General features: G+C 50.9%; 1 protein-coding gene across 3 annotated transcripts in view; it reads left to right on the forward strand.

The window, feature by feature from the left end:
- AP2M1 (adaptor related protein complex 2 subunit mu 1) overlaps window positions 1–12977 on the forward strand; it is a 44465-nt gene extending 31488 nt beyond the window's left edge. For 2 of the 3 annotated variants that reach the window (XM_030576681.1, XM_030576682.1), the window contains 8 exons: window positions 4671–4676; window positions 5671–5806; window positions 5946–6087; window positions 9226–9345; window positions 9941–10076; window positions 10995–11092; window positions 11296–11407; window positions 11863–12977. In XM_030576681.1, coding sequence (XP_030432541.1) covers window positions 4671–4676; window positions 5671–5806; window positions 5946–6087; window positions 9226–9345; window positions 9941–10076; window positions 10995–11092; window positions 11296–11407; window positions 11863–11997 — 885 coding nt within the window. In that variant the 3' untranslated portion in view covers window positions 11998–12977. The remainder of the gene's footprint in view (window positions 1–4670; window positions 4677–5670; window positions 5807–5945; window positions 6088–9225; window positions 9346–9940; window positions 10077–10994; window positions 11093–11295; window positions 11408–11862) is intronic. The other variant, XM_030576683.1, reaches the window with a different exon arrangement.
- The last annotated feature ends 5376 nt before the right edge of the window (window positions 12978–18353 follow it).

The raw sequence follows: 18353 nt of genomic DNA on the forward strand, positions 1-18353 counted from the left end.
ATTGAAAGGAGGAGAGAACCTGAGCAGTGTCACTCTTTTTGTGCTTGCTCCATCTCTGTTGCTCTCTCCTTTACTTGCAAATGTTCAATAGTTTGATTTCGTTGCATCGACTGACAAAGGCTGGCCGGTGGAGATAAACATGTATCTGGGTAAGTCATAGACACAACCCAATTAGGGAGAGAACTTGTTCATATCCCTCTGCTAGAGCAGGATGGCTCTGACTCCTCCAATCTACTCTCCAGTTCTCGGTGTCTCAAGCCATGGGGCTCTCACCTTCACCTGGGTGACCTTTTTTGCAGCCTGATGAGTCCTGCTGTTCTGAGTGGGCAAGGCCATGTAGCTAAGATTTAGATGCTACTTTGTTTAGCTTTTATATAATGGTAGCACCTAAAAAGCCCCAAATCAAGTTAAGTTTCCACTGTGCTAGGTAGTGTACAGACACCATGCAGTGTTTGTCCCAGAGAGCTTAAATCTAGGTAGGTCGGGGAAAAGGGAAAAAACAATGCTATCAGTAGATGATAGGTGTTCCTTCGTGGGTCCGAAAAGGAGGGCTGAGTGTTAAAGGAGGGAAGCTTAAGCCTCATGAAGGAGAGTGTAACCACTTGCTGTTCAGTGCTTTTTAGAACTCAGAATTGGGCTTGTTTGAACTCTCTTGGGCAGGCATTGCTTGTTGCCTGGGGTGAGATCTTATTGATGCACTGAACTCCACAGAGCTGTTCATGAATTATGCCTCATGGCCAGCTCCTACTCCATGGCAGGTAGAAGGGCCAAGTGGGGTGAAAGAATTCTGCCTCTAGTGCAGTTGCAGTTCATGTTGGACCCTGTGGAATTGCCGGAGGCACAGCAGTCATTCAGCTCAGGTTCTGAATGGCCATCCCCAGAGCAGACCAGCAATACACTCCATCTAGTGTAGGCAAAAGCCTTGCAGTTCAGAGTGGAGAATATCACTTCTCCTCACCTGCTCTGCATAGGCAAAGATGGAAGAAGAGGGGAAGGGGTCTGAAGTCCTAAGCCTGGTAAGTTTCTCCAGGGCTGCAGCCCAACTCCCTTCACCTGCACTAACTTTCCCAATAACTGCTTTTCTTTTTTTAAACCCAGGAATCCAACAGCAGTGGCCTCACCTTTGGCTAGCCCAGAGCCCCGCTCACATTCCCTCTTGCACAAACTGCTGACTTGTACTCCAGCAGGAAGTGTCTGGGGCCAGATGGAAAGGCTGCTCTTCCAAGCTTCCTCCCTCCTGATCACTCCAGCCTGCTGCAATCTGACACTTAGGGCAGTCAGTGCCCAAACTGGCCGAGTCAGCTCCAGTTCCTAGGAACACTTAAAACTAACCATCTCCGTCACTTCCTTCCTTGATATATTTTTTAAACACTGCTCTTCATTCCTGTTTTTAGCAAATCTTCATGCTGTTAGGCAATAAGCTGCCACATGCGGCTCAGGCTCCATCACCATTATACCTAGCTCATTCAACAGCTGGCCAAAGCCCCAGCTATGCTGTTACCCCTGTAATACAGAGTAGTTTAGACTATGGTCCATCTTGATCCCAACAACAGTTCTGCTTTGCATGCTGCAACTGTCAATGGTCTTCACCTTCATATTAAAAACAAGAGCAGGTACAGGCTGTGTCTGGCATTGTACCGACAAGGCCCTCAGATTGTTCTGCTTGAGAGTCCTACCATATTTCCAGGGCTTTATTGTTCCCACCATCATGCTCTCTGCATCTTCTATCGAAGAAAGCAAATTTTGCTTGGAACCGGACTTCTGTTAAAGCCAAGGACTTTACCTGCATATAACCATTGAGACTAAACCTGCAAAGGCATGTGCACAATGCAGTGCTAGGTGGCTTGCCTGCCCTGTTTGTGCAGAGACATTTTAGACTTCAATCTAGCTGTAGTGTGGACAAGACTACTACTGTAAGCATCCTTCAGTTCCAAATAGCCTGACTTATGACACTTAACAAATAGCTTTGAACTCTGCTTCCTTTGACCAGGGCTGTCCCTACCAATTATGGTGCCTTATGCAGCCCAAGCACCTGCTCCTCCCTCCCCCTCCCCACGCCCACATGGAGGGTCTGGGCTGTGTTCAAGGCCTGTGGGGCCAGGGAGGCAGGAGTTGGGGAAAGGTACCCCCCTGCCCGCACTCACTGGTGGTGGGAAGTGGAGAGACCTGGCTCCAGCCGGGTTGCTAAGGGGACGTGGGAGGACCACCCCCCACACACAGTCCAGCAGCAGGAAGCGGAGCGATGTGACTGGGAGCTGGCAGAGTGGAGTGGCCTGGGGCTGGGCTGCTGTGCTTCCTACCACTGCCAGTGAGTGTGGGGTCACTTGGGGAAGAGGCTTGGGGGGCGAGGAGACAGGCCAGAGGTAGAGCAGGGGAGAAGGCTGAGGCAGGGCGGAGGGAGTTGTCCCAGGCCCCACACCCCACTAGGACAGCCTTTCCCCTTGCAGTGGGTGCAGCCCGTGGGGCGGGCCAGCTGGGGGATAGGCTGGGTGCCAGAGCTGATGGTGCTGCATATGCAGCACACAGCTACCTAAGGAACCATGACATTTGTGGCAATTAAATGCCCCAAATTTCATCATGCCCTAACCAGCTGCATATTCTGTGTATGCCTAGGGACAGCCCTGCCTTTGAGACATTTGACCCTCTTACTATATCCACAGAAAGGTCTTAAACTGTCCTAAATGCACATTGCTTTCTTGGAGGGACTGGTATTGCTTTATAGCTTCTCAAAGCAGCTCCCAGGGGGTGCTAGAAATGGTGTCGTGTCACTCTGGAGATTGTGACCGATATCTTCAATGTTGTATACCATATAAGGGATAGTCTGCCTTCTAGGGAGACTCAGCACTAAAACACAGCATGGTACAGAGTGCATTGATCTGCCTTGGAAGAAACTTGCACTATAGCTTGGCTCATCCTCACTGTCATGAGAAACTAAACTGAGCTTTTGAAATCTTTTCCTAATGGGCCTGCTCCTGGGCAGAAAAAGGGAGGTCAGTTTGTCATCTCTATACCCTCTATTATAATATAGGAACTAATTCTAGGAAAAAATCACACTCCACGCGCACACACCCCCACGCACACACTCAAAGTGTGCCCTATGGGAACTTTCTATTGCAGTTCCCGTCCATCAGCATCTCCCTTACTTCTCACTTATTAAAAAAGTTCTGGACATTCTCCAGCTATAGAAATTCTATAGCTACAAAATGCCTGGTAATCCCCTCTCTGAATTGGAAGCCTCTCTGCATCCCAGAGCTGAGGGCGCATGCTTGTTAGCACTCCACATGCACCCACAGGAGAGGACATGCTGGGCCTGTCTCAGTAGCTGTTTGTTCAAAACAGAATCCTGCAACACCATAATATTCTGAGGATTTAGTGAATACAGTAGCTGTGGGGCTGTCTTAGCAGAGCCAAATACCTTTGAACAGTGGAGGTCAACCACCTCTCTAGCTCCATTCAGTAGACGTAGTTGGGCTCTGTCCTCAACTGGCTGCTGGACAAAACCAGCCCAAAAACGTGGCTTGAGCAGTTACCCACCTCAAAGCAACATTCATCCACCTGGGCTGAGTTTGAGCCAAACACCCCACTGGCTTTCCCATTTGTGACTGACAGCATTCTGTGAAGTGGCTCTGACTCCACGATCGTCCATGACTTGCATCTGATAACCAGTAAATGTTCCACTGACTTGTGCCATTACAGAAATTGGAGGCTTGTGCACAGAAACGAGCCTGGGGATTCATGTCTGCTCAAGCCTCCCCATTCCTGCCACTATGCCTAAAATTGAAGCAATAGTTTAGCAAAAATATTCAAAGGATTGAAGGATACACACATAAGGAGTCGCCAGTGGGGTGGGTGAGAGACCATAGGATGCCCTCCAGGGTATTCAGACAAGTGCTGAATGGCCAGTGTCCTGCAGATCCTGAGCTAGTATCCTGTTTTTAAACAGGAAGGCAATAATCTAATGGCAGCATGAGCACAAAACTGGAGATATTTGTAAGATAGTCAATGAGGAGCCTTGCGTTAAAACCAAATTCCCTGCTGTTCACATGCTTGTTTTAAAATACTGAGTTCCCACACTGCCCCCTTGTGGCTACAGCCACAGGACATATGAGACAAAAGGCTGATGTTGCCCAAAACATAGCCATTTTCCTGGAAGAACCAGGATTAAAATGGGGTCTAACGTTGAAAATGAAACCTAATGTACAGTCTGAGAGAGACAGTCCTGTAGCAGTGGATGCAGAGTACTTCCTGCTTCACTCGAATATCCCCTTTGTGGTTGTGCTGGGGCATGGCAAGTGCCAATGACTTAGACTAGGGGAGGGCAGAGTCTAGACCCAGTGCAAGGGCATGTCTTGCTGTGCAAGGCCTGGTGCTCACCCAGGTGTTCACTGTGCCTGCCCTGCTGAGCAGACTGCAGGCTCCTGCCTTGCCCCTGTTCGGTGGTGCCTTGATGGGTCACGTAGGGAAGTGGTCCCCTCAGTCCCTAGGCTGACCTTACAGGAAAGCTAACCTCCTGTGTTCCCCTCCTGAGGTAGCCCTGAACCTAACCTGCCTCTTTTTCCTCTTCCTCCCCTTTCCTGCTACTGACCTGCTTGCCTGTTAACTCTGTGCACAACACTTGCTGCTATACATCTGCTTCCTCTCACTCTGCGTCTGACTGGACCTGCCTATAGCACCAGGTAGGCAAACCTGCTGTATGGCCCAGCAAATCCTTAATGCTCTTAGTGGCGCAGCTGAGTTGGTGGATTAGATCCAAGAGCAGCGGCTGTTATACTGATCCGATGCATGTGTAACTTGACATGGAATGGTTGTCCCCAACTTGAATAGTCAAGTGTGTCTTGCTAGCCATTGGAAACTGGTCTGAGCCTGGCTGACAAGTCTAACATACAGTACAAAGCGTGCCAAACTCCCAGCTTGTTACGTTGGTCTGGTGCAGGGGTAGGCGACCTATGGCATGTGCGCCGAAGGCAGCACACAAGCTGATTTTTCAGTGGCACTCAGACTGCCTGGGTCCTGGCCACCGGTTCAGGGGCTCTGCATTTTAATTTAATTTTAAATGAAGCTTCTTAAACATTTTAAAAACCTTATTTACTTTACATACAACAATAGTTTAGTTCTATATTGTAGACTTATAGAAAGAGACCTTCTAAAAACATTAAAATGTATTACTGGCATGCAAAACCTTAAATCAGAGTGAATAAATGAAGACTTGGCACAGCACTTCTGAAAGGTTGCTGACCCCTGGTCTGGTGGCATTATTCTTGGCTAACCCAGGGTTTGCTGTCAGCCATTATGGCTCAGTAAAGCCTGAACTGCATTCTAGGTCTAATTTCCCTGTACTTAACCCTTGGTCTAACTATGCTCCACTTGACTAATGGAAAGAGACCTATCCTTGCTTCCTTATGATGCCAGAGACTAGAGCCAGATGAGTGTGAGAATAATCAGTCCCTTGCCAGAACAAAGGAACTCTTCTTATGGACACTGCACACTAACTTGGCTATTGATACCCAGTGAGGTATCGTGATGACACCCCAGATCAAGATAACGTGGCCGATTTGTATCTTGCACTGCAAGTAACTTGCTCTATATTCAGCTGTAAACTACTATTCTGGATTCAGTCTCAATGCTTTAATCTTGAGTTTCCAAAGAACTATCATCTTCCCTCTTCTTCAGACTAAAGAAGAACAATCACAGATTACCAGCCAAGTGACTGGTCAGATTGGCTGGAGACGTGAAGGGATCAAATACCGTCGGAATGAACTTTTCCTGGATGTGCTGGAGAGTGTGAATCTGCTAATGTCTCCACAAGGTAAGTGGAAGGGAAGCAGGCTTTTGTCATAGTGGATAGGCCTGGAATCTGTAATCTTCCCAGGGGGCAGGAGTGGGGATTCTGTAGGTAGCAGTCTACCCTTCTGGTGTTGCTTCAGGGTGTGCTCTTCTCCACCCAGGTCAGGTTCTGAGTGCCCATGTCTCTGGCAGGGTGGTGATGAAGAGCTATCTGAGTGGAATGCCAGAGTGCAAGTTTGGCATGAATGACAAGATCGTCATTGAGAAACAGGGCAAAGGGACTGCGGATGAAACAGGGAAAAGGTAAGAATGTTAGGGCAGGATTCCTTAGGAGCCAGGGACTTAGCAGTCTTTGATCTGGTAGACAGAGCTGATATGAGATCTTCCATCATCTCCTTGAGAACTGGATCATTAGATGTCTTTGAATATATTGCATTGACACTTGTTGCTCTGACTGTTAAAAAGGGAAAGCTGGCCTGAAGGCAGCAGCATTGAGAATTTTGCTGGCTTGAGAATAATCTGTTTCTAGGACCCAGGGCCGATGTGAGCAAGGAGACAATCTGGTGCTAGTTGCACAGAAGCTTTGGTGCCATTATTCTGCACGAGGCAGCAAGATCAGAATGAGAGTAGCTGGGATCCTCTACGTCCAGTCATGGCTGTGCCCTGCTTGGCTGCAGAGGGAACCAACTACTCTAGTGGCACTTCATTCAGACATGCCAGTTGGAGCTGGTGGTCTGGGGGAGGCTTTGATTCCTCCACTTCCTTCCTACAGTTGTCCCCTGCAGGGATCCCCTGGGGAGCTGCTTCCTTCCAGAGTACATAATTGCTCAAGCAGCCTGTTCTGGGCAATGCTATGTGATCACTAGCACTATACCCTTCATGTAGCATGAAGGAGGGAGCACAGGCTAATCTCCCTTTCATGACTAATGTTGCAGCTGACCTTTTGAGCCCTGATTAGAATGACCAGTTAGACTAAACTTCCTGTTCATCACTTAGTATTAAATGTGTCTCTGGGCAGGGTCGAGCAAAGAGCAGGTGATGCGGGAGCTGAAGGCTCCTCCCTGGTGACCCTTGTGGGCTTAGTTGTTGGTGCCCCATGCTCAGTCAGTTCCCGTGCTCTCTTCAGCCTCCCTACGTGGGACTAGAGTGCTGACTCAGGCGGGGGCTGCCGACAGCACTGAGCAGCTCTGTCCTCCCACTAACCATTTGTTACATTTTCTCTTGTTTTCTGCTGACCCCAGTGAATTGGGAAGGTAGATAATCTGCTTTTGCTGTGTGCGCACACTCTGCTCCCCATCCCTGTCTCTTGCTTTGCGTGACTTGTGCATGTGACTCAAACTTCAGACACTTCTCCTGATGGTTCCTGTGACTGAGCTGCTACCTGCTTACCCTTCAGAACAAGCCAAGAACTAGCACTTCACTGTTCCCTTTAATCCCATCTGTCCAGTAGCTATTTTGTAGATGGTAGGCTGAACAAAGCCCCATGTGACCCTTGGCAAGAAGCTACTGCTCTGGGAAATCCTCTAGCTCAGCAGTTCTCAACCAGGGGTCTAGGGCCCTCTGGGGGGCTATGAGCAGGTTTCAGAGGGTCTGCCAAGCAGGGTCAGCATTAGACTCTGGGGCCTAGGGCGGAAAGCCGAAGTCCCACCATGTGGGACAGAAGCCTAGGGCCCTAAGCCCCACCACCTGGGCCTGAAGCCGAAGCCTGAGCAACATAGCTTCATGGGGGGCCCCCCTGTGGTATGGGCCCCCAGGCTGTTTCTCTGCTTGCTACCCTGTAATGCCAGCTCTGGATTTCATATGCAGAAAAACATTTGTTGTGGCACAGGTAGGCCATAGAGGTTTTTATAGCCTGTTGATGAGGCCTCGGAAAGGAAAAAGGTTGAGAACCCCTGCTCTAGTTAGTAAAGTTCTCTGCATTGGGTGGTAATTCTCCACCATTAGTAGCTAATAGCAGCCATCTCTCTCCAAGTGCTAAGTGAGGAGACAGGATGGGAGTTTTTCAAAGCAGGTTTGCCAGTTGTAAAGCTTACCCTCTGAGGTAGGGAAGCAGGAAGGGAAACTCCCCATCTTGGTGATCAAAAACTGAGCTGTCTCTGGTCATGGCAGCAGCGAGCAGGAGCACTGAATTCTGGTACTGAAGTGCCCAACAGTGGTAACTGTCTTCCAAGTTCCAGTGTACGGAGGTTTAAGGCACAAGTGACTCAGCTTTGGTGTAGACTCTAGTTAAGCAATTTTGAAGTCCCAGCCTCTCCACAATTCTCCTCTCGGTAGGACTTTCTATTCTGCAAAAGTATTGACTATTGTAATCTGGCTAGTCAAGCGATAAAGGCCTTCCATCGATACCTGGGAAGACACCAGGACCTAAAGGTTTCTCTCTCTCCCTTGGCAAAACAGAAACCTCGGGCTTCTCTGAAGAGGAAGCAATAGGCAGATGCCACTGAAGAGTGACCCGTGTCAAGGCTGCAATACAAAGGCTGTTTATAGTAGACAGTGACCAGTCAGACTGGAGTTGTCCTTGTACCCTCCACCACCTGGCTGATTTAGGATACAGATGATTGCAAATGAGAAGCAAACTGCTTCCCAAGCTGCTTGTTCTTGCACAGTCCCCCCCTTGACCACGAAGCCCTCAAGGCCTTCCAGCCGCCAGACTCCTGCACTCTGCTGTCCTTTCCCTGTCACTTTTGGTGGCTGTGTCCCTTTCTCACACCTCCCTCAAAAATTCTTGGGGCTGACAAGTGCCCCTTGTGTCCTCAGGCAGTAATGAGGATATTCAGAATGTTGGAATCCAGTTGCTGTCCCAGGCACCCTGATCATTCCAGGAGCAGCATCTGTCTGACGGGTACAATGCCAGAAACTCAATAACTGAACTTAAGACCTCTGGCAGGGAAGCATTGTGCTTCACAAGCCAAACTTCTTGTGCTGGCTGGCCCAATGAGGAGAGGTTGTGGCCCTGGAATGAGCCACTGTTAGTTGCCTGGAAACATGGGTGGTGACTAGAAAACTTCACAAGGTGGAAATTTGAGAAGGGACACCCCAGAGGGTCAGAGTGGAATAGCGCTGTGTGCAGGAAAATGCTTCCTCTCCCCTCAAACTTCACTGCAGGGACATGCCTGCTTGGGTGAGGTTGGCTGAGTTTCCCATGACCCAGTGAAGTGATGTTAGCAGGGCAGGCTCCAGTGTTGTTGTCCAGTTCAGATCATGGGGGACACCCAGACAAGGCCTGGGTTTAGGTTTCTAACTTAGGAAAGTGTGTGTCTGAGCTGGCAGGCCTGTGTCCCCTGAATCTCTCCTGCCTCCCTCACTTCATGGATACACCTGTGATGGCAAAGTGCTCATGTTGAATACTCACTGACACACACAATATGGGCAGACCTCACGTGCTCTATGACATTCTAGGGGGCCGCAAATTGGACTGTAACTTTCTGTGTTGTGCTATAGTGGCAAACAGTCAATCGCCATCGATGACTGCACTTTCCACCAGTGCGTGCGGCTCAGCAAGTTCGACTCGGAGAGGAGCATCAGCTTCATTCCACCTGATGGAGAGTTTGAGTTAATGAGGTATGCCCTGCATTGCTGCGGCAGGAGTCTCCCTCTGTACTGCTAGCTTCCAGCTGACCTCAAGTTCCTTGAGCACTAGCGCACCCTGCCCGTCTGGTCCCTCCTTCTCTCCAAGGGGCTTCACAGGCCTATATGCTAACAAGCTGAGCCTTGCCCCTCCTCGGGGGAGGATGATCTGCTCAGCTCCCCATTTTACAGATAGCACAGAGGTCAAGGGCTGAAGCACAGAGGTCGTCCTAACCATTCCCAAAGCAGTGCCTACAGATCCCCAATCTGTAGGGTGCAGCCCTGTTTCCTAGCACTTAAACCAACCTCTGTGTGACTGGCCTGAGAGCCAGGAACAGATTCTAGGAATCCAGACTCCTAGTCCTGTATCTTAACCATTGATCTATACATCCCCCATCCTGCTTGTGGGACAGCTCACTTTAAATGATGGCTCCAGCTAGTGCTCTTAATAAATCATTGAGCCATCCAGCTGTCTGAACTTACCTCTAGTGCATGTTGCTCTCCTCCTTTTGGGGAGAGCAGCTGCCATTTGAGGCAATAAGGGCCGCCTTCTTTGCAGGGTTTATTGATGTTTGTCCTATCCCTGCAGATACCGAACCACCAAGGACATCATCCTGCCCTTCCGTGTCATTCCCCTGGTGCGGGAGGTGGGCCGCACCAAGCTGGAAGTGAAAGTGGTGATCAAATCCAACTTCAAACCCTCCCTGCTGGCCCAGAAGATAGAGGTATGACACAGCCCCATGTGGTTACCTGCCTTGGAGAGCGGCAGGGGGCTTAGCTGGGACCCCAGTATCCTGAAGTCTAACTCTAGACTAGAAAGGCTCAGTCGTGGTGCTGCCATGCTAGGGAGATAAAGGGCTACGAAGTCAGCTGTGTGTGCTCTGCCTGAAAAGTTGCACCTCTGAATTGGGACCATTCCCTGGGTGCTGGCCTGGGCTGACTTTGTGCTCTTCCAGGCACCTCACCTGTCCAGCGGCTGTTTGCTGAGCGTTCCCATCACGGTTAATGCTTGTGCCCTTCTCACTCACCTGATGCTGTGAGCGGCCCCATTGCTCACTGCACCCAAGGTAACCAGGCCAAGTACAGATGTACAGCAGCAGAGGCTGCTGCCAGGGGGAGCATAATACTGCTGTGCAGAACTCCTGACTACCTCATCCACGTGTCCATGGTGTACATTAATGTAAACCTCTTGGGCTCGCATGCAAACCTGTTCCCTGCATGCATGCATCCCTGCAGTGGGGCCTACCCTTCCTGAGGAGGACTGCTTGTAACACCTGCTGGAAGGCATATTCATGCTTGCCCCCCCAATGCTTCCTCAAGCTGAGATGCCTTCCTGAATTAAAGAGAAAAGGCTTTATCTTGCCCTTCACTTGGCTCCTTTAACACCAGCTGGCAGTTGTGGCTCTAGGGGGTTTAAAGCTCTGTCTCCAAGCCCTAGGGTTTGTCTCCCTCTTGTGCTATAATTCCTGGAGGAGTATCTAGTGTTTCTGCAGTAGCAGCTAGCTTGTGAGCCCTGGCATGGAGGGGATAGAGTCAGGGGATCCATGACTGGGCAGCTTGTCCTGTCTGGTTTTGAGTTAAGGTGAAGTTGCCCACAGACTCCAGCCAGAGTTCTTCCCGCCGGTTAACTGACTGTCTTCCAGGTCCGAATCCCAACTCCCCTCAACACCAGTGGAGTGCAGGTCATCTGTATGAAAGGGAAGGCGAAGTACAAGGCCAGCGAGAACGCCATCGTGTGGAAGTAAGTGAGCATGGCAGCTTGGACATTGCCTGCATGGGAGGCAGCCACACTTCCATGCAAATCAAGAGTCGCACCATAACTCTGCTGGGTGCTTGGGTCCTGCAGCAACCTGTCTGCACTAGGCCAGACCCCTCTTTCCCAGGAAAGAGGTGGAGTAGCTGGAATCTCTGGGTCTCTGACATCTCTGGCCTTTTCTCCTCTAGAATTAAGCGTATGGCTGGAATGAAGGAGTCCCAGATCAGTGCAGAGATTGAACTGCTGCCCACCAATGACAAGAAGAAATGGGCTAGACCGCCAATCTCCATGAACTTTGAGGTAGGATGGCTGCATCCCTCCTCCTTGGACACAAATCTAGCCTTGGGGGCACTTGGCCGCTGCCACCTGTCCTGCTGGGAGGAACCTCTGCTATGGAAGTTCTCTCTAGCTCAGGCTTGCTGGAAACCACTTTGGGAGCTGTGAGAGGAGGCCCACAGTTTGTGTTCCTAATGGCAGTGGGAATATCCCCTGTGTAGCTGTGCCCTCTGACAGGCCTTGTGGTTGCAGCACTGCCTGCATATGTGCCTTCAAAGTCTCTAGAAATACCTTCCCTGTTCCTTTCCGCAGTTACCCTCTGGCTTTTGGCATGCCTGCTTTGGAGGAAGACCAGGCCTAGGACTAGCATTTCTGTGCCAGGCTCATAGTATTGCATGCCGTGGTCAGGATCCCAGGTGCCTGCAGTGTTCTCAGGTGCTCTGCTCACTCTTTCCATTGATTGTTCCCTCTGTGAACAGGTCCCATTCGCACCCTCTGGCCTGAAGGTGCGTTATCTGAAAGTCTTTGAACCAAAGCTGAACTACAGTGACCACGATGTGATCAAATGGGTGAGGTACATCGGCAGGAGTGGAATCTACGAGACCAGGTGCTAGCCCCAAGAGGCTGGCGGGTTCCCTCTCTTCCCCAGCCACCCTCCCAGTCTCCTTGGTCTTCAAGTACACTTAAAGAGAGCATCTGTCTGGCCCCTCTGCACACGGATTGGAAGTTAGACCCCTATGGCTCACCTCGGGAATGGACTCTCTCCTGTCTATGATCTCCGTTACCACCAGAGCAGCAGCTGAAGTTCAGAACCCGCCTGACCATGCACAGGAGGAGCCTAGGTAGCCTCCTGCTTCCTGTCCCAAGGTGGGGCGGGACTAGTCTAACCACCATCCTCCTAGGATCACTCTAGGGAACATCCACCATTAAACTCTTCTGTTGGTGTCTCGCTACTTGCATCATATCCTAGTATTTTTGAAGTTCTTGTGCATATGTACTCGTAGAATAGGCCTGAAAACCATAGACTGGACAAATCTGAGTTGACGCTACCCTGGCTCCTGTACTAGCTATTGCTGTTGTAGATGTTGTGCAGACTGAGGCGCCTAGGTGTGGTGAGCTCACCAAGCCTCACCACCTTCCTTTTTTTCCTTGCAAAGTCTTCAGTATCGTGTCCTGCCATGGGAAGGTTTGTGACCAAAAAGGATAAGGGTTTAAGACTCTTGCTGGTGTGTATGTGGGTGGCACAGCATTTCACAGCCCATATCAGGTCCTTGGAGCACTTACCCCCACCTGATGCTGGCTTGAGCCAGAGTCTGCCCTCCAGTGGATTGGAAACTCCTCTTCCATCCCAGCGGGTGTGGGCGCAGCTCATTCTTACTCCACCCAGGATGTGAACTACAGGATCCGTCCTTGGCAATCTGAAACATGATGGCCAGTAAGAGCCCCCTGCCCTCTCCACACTTCTACCAAATGCTTCTGGGTTTATAGAAATGCTGCTGCTACCCACAGTCCTCTGCTTCTAATAGTGTGGTCTCCATTTTGTACACATTGTGATTTGTCCAGTTCTAAACCTAATAAAGTGCATAGAACACAGGAGGCTGTGAGAGCTGCTGTTATGGGGGCCTTGAAGGAGCTGAGCTGGGACACAGGCTTTGGCCTGTAAATGCTGCCATGTTGCTGGAAACGTCAGGGCTCCCATCAACCCAATAGCTTGAAAGTTTGCCTGGTTGGGATAGGTGAAGAGGGCCAGTGCAGCTCTTGCTTGCCAGGAATGGCGGCACCGCTCACCTGGCCACTAGCTCCCTGGACTCTTGGGTTGTGACAGAGCGCCCCTGTAGCAGACACCTTCATTTTGCAGCTCTCTGCAACTGGGAGTGGGCAGAGTGGGATTGTCGTTGCAGTAGCCAGCAGTGCTGCTAACTTGTTCAGAGCCCTGCCTTCTAAAATGACGACTCTGCAGGGCAGCATGCCTGTAGCTCAGTAATAAATGGGCAGAACCCCCAAATTGATGGGGGTCATTGATCTGGCGACTCTAGTGGCAACTTTCATTCAGGCAGAGACCTTTCACTGGTTGGAGTTCTGTTAGCTGCTAGTGCTTGAGGCTTATGGAGCTTGGGAAGCTACACCTACCTTTTGGTGAGAAGGCCCCTGGATTCTGGTGCACCTTCACCTAGACCAGGGGTGGGCAAACTTTTTTTTTTTTGCCTGAGGGCCACATTAGGGTTGCAAAACAGTATGGAGAACCAGGTAGGGAAGGCTGTGCCTCCCCAAACAGCCTGGTCCCTGCCCCCTATCCACCACTTCCCACCCCCTGACTGCCCCTCTCAGAACTCCTGGTCCATCCAACCCCCTACTCCTTGTTCCCTAACTGCCCCCTCCAAGGATGCCCTGCCCCTAACTGCCCCCCGGGACCTCACCCCCCCTATCGACATCCCCTATCAGGCCCCCCGGTACTCCCACACTTATCTAACTGCCCTATCCAACCCCCTTACCATGTCGCTCAGAGCAGCATGTCTGGCCACTGTGCTGCCTGGCCGGTGCCAGACGCGCTGCCCTGCAGGAGCGCACAGCCCCACACCCAGAGCGCTGCCTGCGTGGCTGCGAAGGAGGGGGGACAGCAAGGGAGGGACTGGGGGCTGGCTAGCCTCCCTGGCTAGGAGCTCAAGGACTGTAGTTTGCCCACCTCTGATCTAGACTTAAAAAAAGCTTGGCCTGGCTGAAGGACATACAAATGGCCGCACAGTACTGCTGTGCTCATTACTTTGCCAAGAAGCACTGTTCTTGTGTGTGAAAGTCGAGCTCCTTTACTGTGGTCTTGGCTCTGCACGCAGCTCAGGAGGCAGATCCGGGCCTATCGTCTTGTGGCTGGGAGCGAATGACCCAGCCAGTCTCTGCCTGCAGGAGAGCGGATTGCAAGGCTTGAGTGGGGTGGGAGGGGAACTCAGCAATTGATTCAGGGGTGGGTGCATTGGGCTATGTTGGTTTCTCAGTCCACTAAGATGAATGGGGCAGCTCCCCCCTGCCCTCCCATGTTAGGGTGTCAGCAGACTCAGGTAGACACCTCTGCTTTGTTATCTTTAATTACTGTTGCCTCTGAGCCATGCAGGCTAACTCAAAGTGAGAACAGAGCCTTTTGGAGCCCCTCTCTGCAGCGGTGGGGTGAGATTCGGGGTCAGAACACGGAGCCTTCCTTGTAGCCTAATGCTGGAGGGCTTTTGCCTGGAATTGCCAGTCGGTCCTTGTCTGATAATGTACGTCTCTCTGGACCCCACATCAGGAACTTTCCATTCCTTTGAGGCATACATAGGCAGTGGCTCCCTAAAGCCATGTCGGCGTGCGGGAGAGCTGTCTCGCATAGTAACGACGTCTGACCATAGTGCAGTGCCAGTTGTAGTAGGCACTGCCCTGTTTCCAGCTCCCTTTGTTTAGGGGAAGAGCGTTACGCAGCAGCCTGTGCTATGGTCCCTAAGACAGAAACAATGCCCTACGTGCAAACTACTGGTGCTGCCTTAGAACCGTCAGCTGCATTGAGCCTGGCTGGATGCTGTCTCAGGATCTGGGCATGGAGCCCATCCCCCTACTCGTCCATCTGCAGCCCCCAGGAAGTGCTCATTGGGCTATCTGGGTGCTACAGGAATGTTGGTACCAACAGGACGTTTGTTGCTCCTGGGGGAGGGAATTCTGACCTGCTCTGGGGATGAGCCGATTGCTGTTAGGGGGAAGGGAGGCCTGTCTTGCCACAGTGGGTGAGGTGTTTGCCTTCTGCAGAAGTGTCCCTCCTTGTGAGTTGCTGGAAGCAGGACCCGGCAGCTGAGTACTAGTCATCCCTATGGCCAATCTGGCGCGGCTTTGGTTCTTGGTCTCTGCAAGGCCCCAGGTTCTTGTCGATAGTATGGCAGAGAATAAATTAAAGCAGTTCCCCTCTGCTGTTCTTGCCACTGAAAGCAGCCTGAGAGGCATCCATGTAGCTCAGCCCTGCCCCCCTTCCCTCTTCTTGAGTGGGAGGGAGCAGCGTGCTCCATTGTAGAAGCAGTTAAAGTTTGTGTCACTCTAGAATGAAGCTGGGTGGACCCCACAGCCATTCAGGCCAGCTGTGGCCCTCACTCCCCAGGGTAAGGAGTCAGTCTGGCAGAGGCCAGTGCCCAGCGACCTGTCTGCTGGGGTGGGCCAGCAGCAGCACAGGTTAGTGTGGTGTATCTGCTGCTCCCCCTCAGCCCCCCTACAGGGCCATCACTGCCACCAGCATCATCTCCCCCGAAGGCCTTCGGAGATGTCTGGGCTGGCGGCAGCATACAGAGAGCAGAACTACGTGAGGCAGAAGAGCTGGTGTGTATTTGGGGTTGGGGGAGAAGAGATGCACAGCCTAGGATTTCCTCCTCCTGGACTGCTGTAGCATGGACTCGGGCCTCCATCTCCTGTGACAGGGAGAAGCACTAGCTTGGTGCTAGGAACTCAGTTTCTAGTACTGGTTCTGACAGGGACTTGGATTTTACTGCATCTCCCTGGCAAGGGTTTGCTCCCCTTGGTACACGGCTCTAGAACTACTGAACACGTAATGAGAAGGGCTTCTGTCCTGTCTCTAGGTGCAAGCCAGAGCCCTGCCCTTCACTCGAACGAATCCTCTGCATTGTCTCTGCTAGCACCAGGGTTTCTATTTTAAATTAAAGCACAGGCTTGTCATCCAGGTAGCTTCCTTACTCAAGTCTCTTACATTTCAGGGAACGAGCATCAGGCTATGTCTACGCTTCCCCCACAAAAAATAAGCAACCCCAGCAACTAGCTTAGTGGTTTGAGCATTAGTCTGCTAAACCCAGGGTTGTGAGTTTAATCCTTTAGGCGTTTGGGGATTGGTCCTGCTTTGAGCAGGGGGTTGGACTAGATGACCTTCTGAGGCGCCTTCCAACCCTGATATTCTATTCTATGAAAACTAGGGCTTGTAATATGGGGCTAAATGTCAGTGTTGGTGTTTCCACTTAAGCTGGAGCCCAGGAAGCTCTCAGAGCCTGGGTTCCAGCCTGAGTTGGAATGTCTACACTGCTGTTTTGTAGCCCTGTAGCAAGGTGTCGTTTTTGTTTGCAGTGTGGGCATCTGTCATGGAGTGTGGGGGAGTCCGGCCCTGCACTCCTCTTCCTGGGACCCACTGTGACTCTTAGCCAGCCAGTAAAACAGAAGGTTTATTGGACAATAGGAACACAGGTTACAGCAGAGCTTGCAGGCACAGTCAGGACCCCTCCATCAAGTCCTTCTGGGCTTTCAGGGTGCTTGGATCCTAGCTAGGATACCCTGAATTCCACCCACACAGCCCCAAGCCCAAACTCAAACTGCTTCCCTCCTGCCACTCCCTTCCTTTGTTCCCCTTACTGGGCAAAGGTGTTGACCTTTCCCCTCCCTTACCTAGCTCAGATTACAGGCTCTGGTATCGTCCATCCCCTAAAGTCCTCCCCTGCTCTCCCACTCCCCACACAGACAGTCCCTACTGCATCACAGCATCCCTTTCCTGTTGAGCTGAGTCCAGCTGCAAGCTCTGTGATGTTCCTGTGTGAAGCTGGGCCTGAGCAGTGCACTGTGAATTGATTTGTGTTTGCAGCTCAAATCCTCCTCCTACTAGAGTTGATTCTGCTGTAGTGACTTAGGTTTCATTTTATTCCACCAGCCTGCACCAACCCCAGCAGAGAGTGGAGTGCTTGGTTCTGTAGAGAGGAATAGCCCCATCCCAAAACTCCGCATGTATAGACACAACAGCTGCTTAAAGCAATTCAATCATAGAAATGTAGGCCTGGAAGGGACCTGGAAATCTAGTCCACTCGTCTGGTGAAGGATCCCAAGTAAACAGACCATCTCTGAAACATTTGTCCAGCTGATGGTGAATATGTGTAGGGATGGGGATTCGGTAACTTCTCTTGGAAGCAGTATTACAGCTCAACTACTCTTTGAGTTACAAAGTCTCCCCTTAAATCAAACCTAAATCTCCTTTGCTGCAGATTAAGTCCATTACAGTCTTTTCCTGCCTTCAGTGAACATGGAGCACCATTGATCGCTGTCCCCTTTATAACCGATCTTAACATATGTGAGGACTATCAGGTCTGTCCCTCCCCCCTTTTCCCCTCAAGACTAAACATTCCCAGTTTTTTTAACCCTTCCTCATACGTCAGATTTTTTTTTATCATTTTTGTTGCTCTCCAGAGCGTCTGCTCCAGTGTATCCACATCTTAAAAGTATGGGGCCTGAAACTGTACATGATACTTCTACTCAGACCTGCTGAGGCCTCAGTTGAGCAGGACCATTACCTCCCATGTCTTATGCACAACACTCTTGTTAATACACCCCACAAAGTTAGCCTGTTTGGCAACTGCATCATCTGTTGGCTCATACACAATCTGAGATCTACTGTAACTCCCAGATTCTTTTCAGCAGTACCACGGCCTAGCTGTTTATTCCCCAGTGTGTATTTGTGCATTGGAGTCTCTCCCCTCCCCTCCTTCCTTATGTGTAGTACTGTGTCTTGTTGATTAGGAGGGTGCAGGGGCTGAGATGAAGAATGAGCCAGTCATGATTGCCAAAGGCAGCAGTGCCAAACCACTGGCCTTCCCCCATCATGAGGGAGTCTTGAGGGATTGGGAAATGTAGTTACCGTCACAGACACAGATTCTACCTCATTCTGCTCAGCTGGCCCCACTCACTGGAGCACTGGTACTAAATAAACTCCAGGTACTTCTGAGCCTATTCTGTGCCAACAACATAAAAATTCTGCGCACAGTTTTCAAATTCTGCAAATTGTATTTGTTAAATAGATGTGGTGGCTCCATCATGGCAGGGGGAAGCACAGGCCACTGGCTGAATGGAAGTGGGAGATCACCCTGCAGCTGTCCCTCAGTCCTCAGGACACAAACTCAGCGATGAGGCTGCACCTAACCATAACACGGTGCAAGGAATGCATCTGCCCTAGAAACACCCCAGGGCCCTGCCCCTC

Source organism: Gopherus evgoodei, chromosome 9 (assembly GCF_007399415.2).
Source record: "Gopherus evgoodei ecotype Sinaloan lineage chromosome 9, rGopEvg1_v1.p, whole genome shotgun sequence".
NCBI classification, from domain to species: Eukaryota; Metazoa; Chordata; order Testudines; family Testudinidae; genus Gopherus; species Gopherus evgoodei.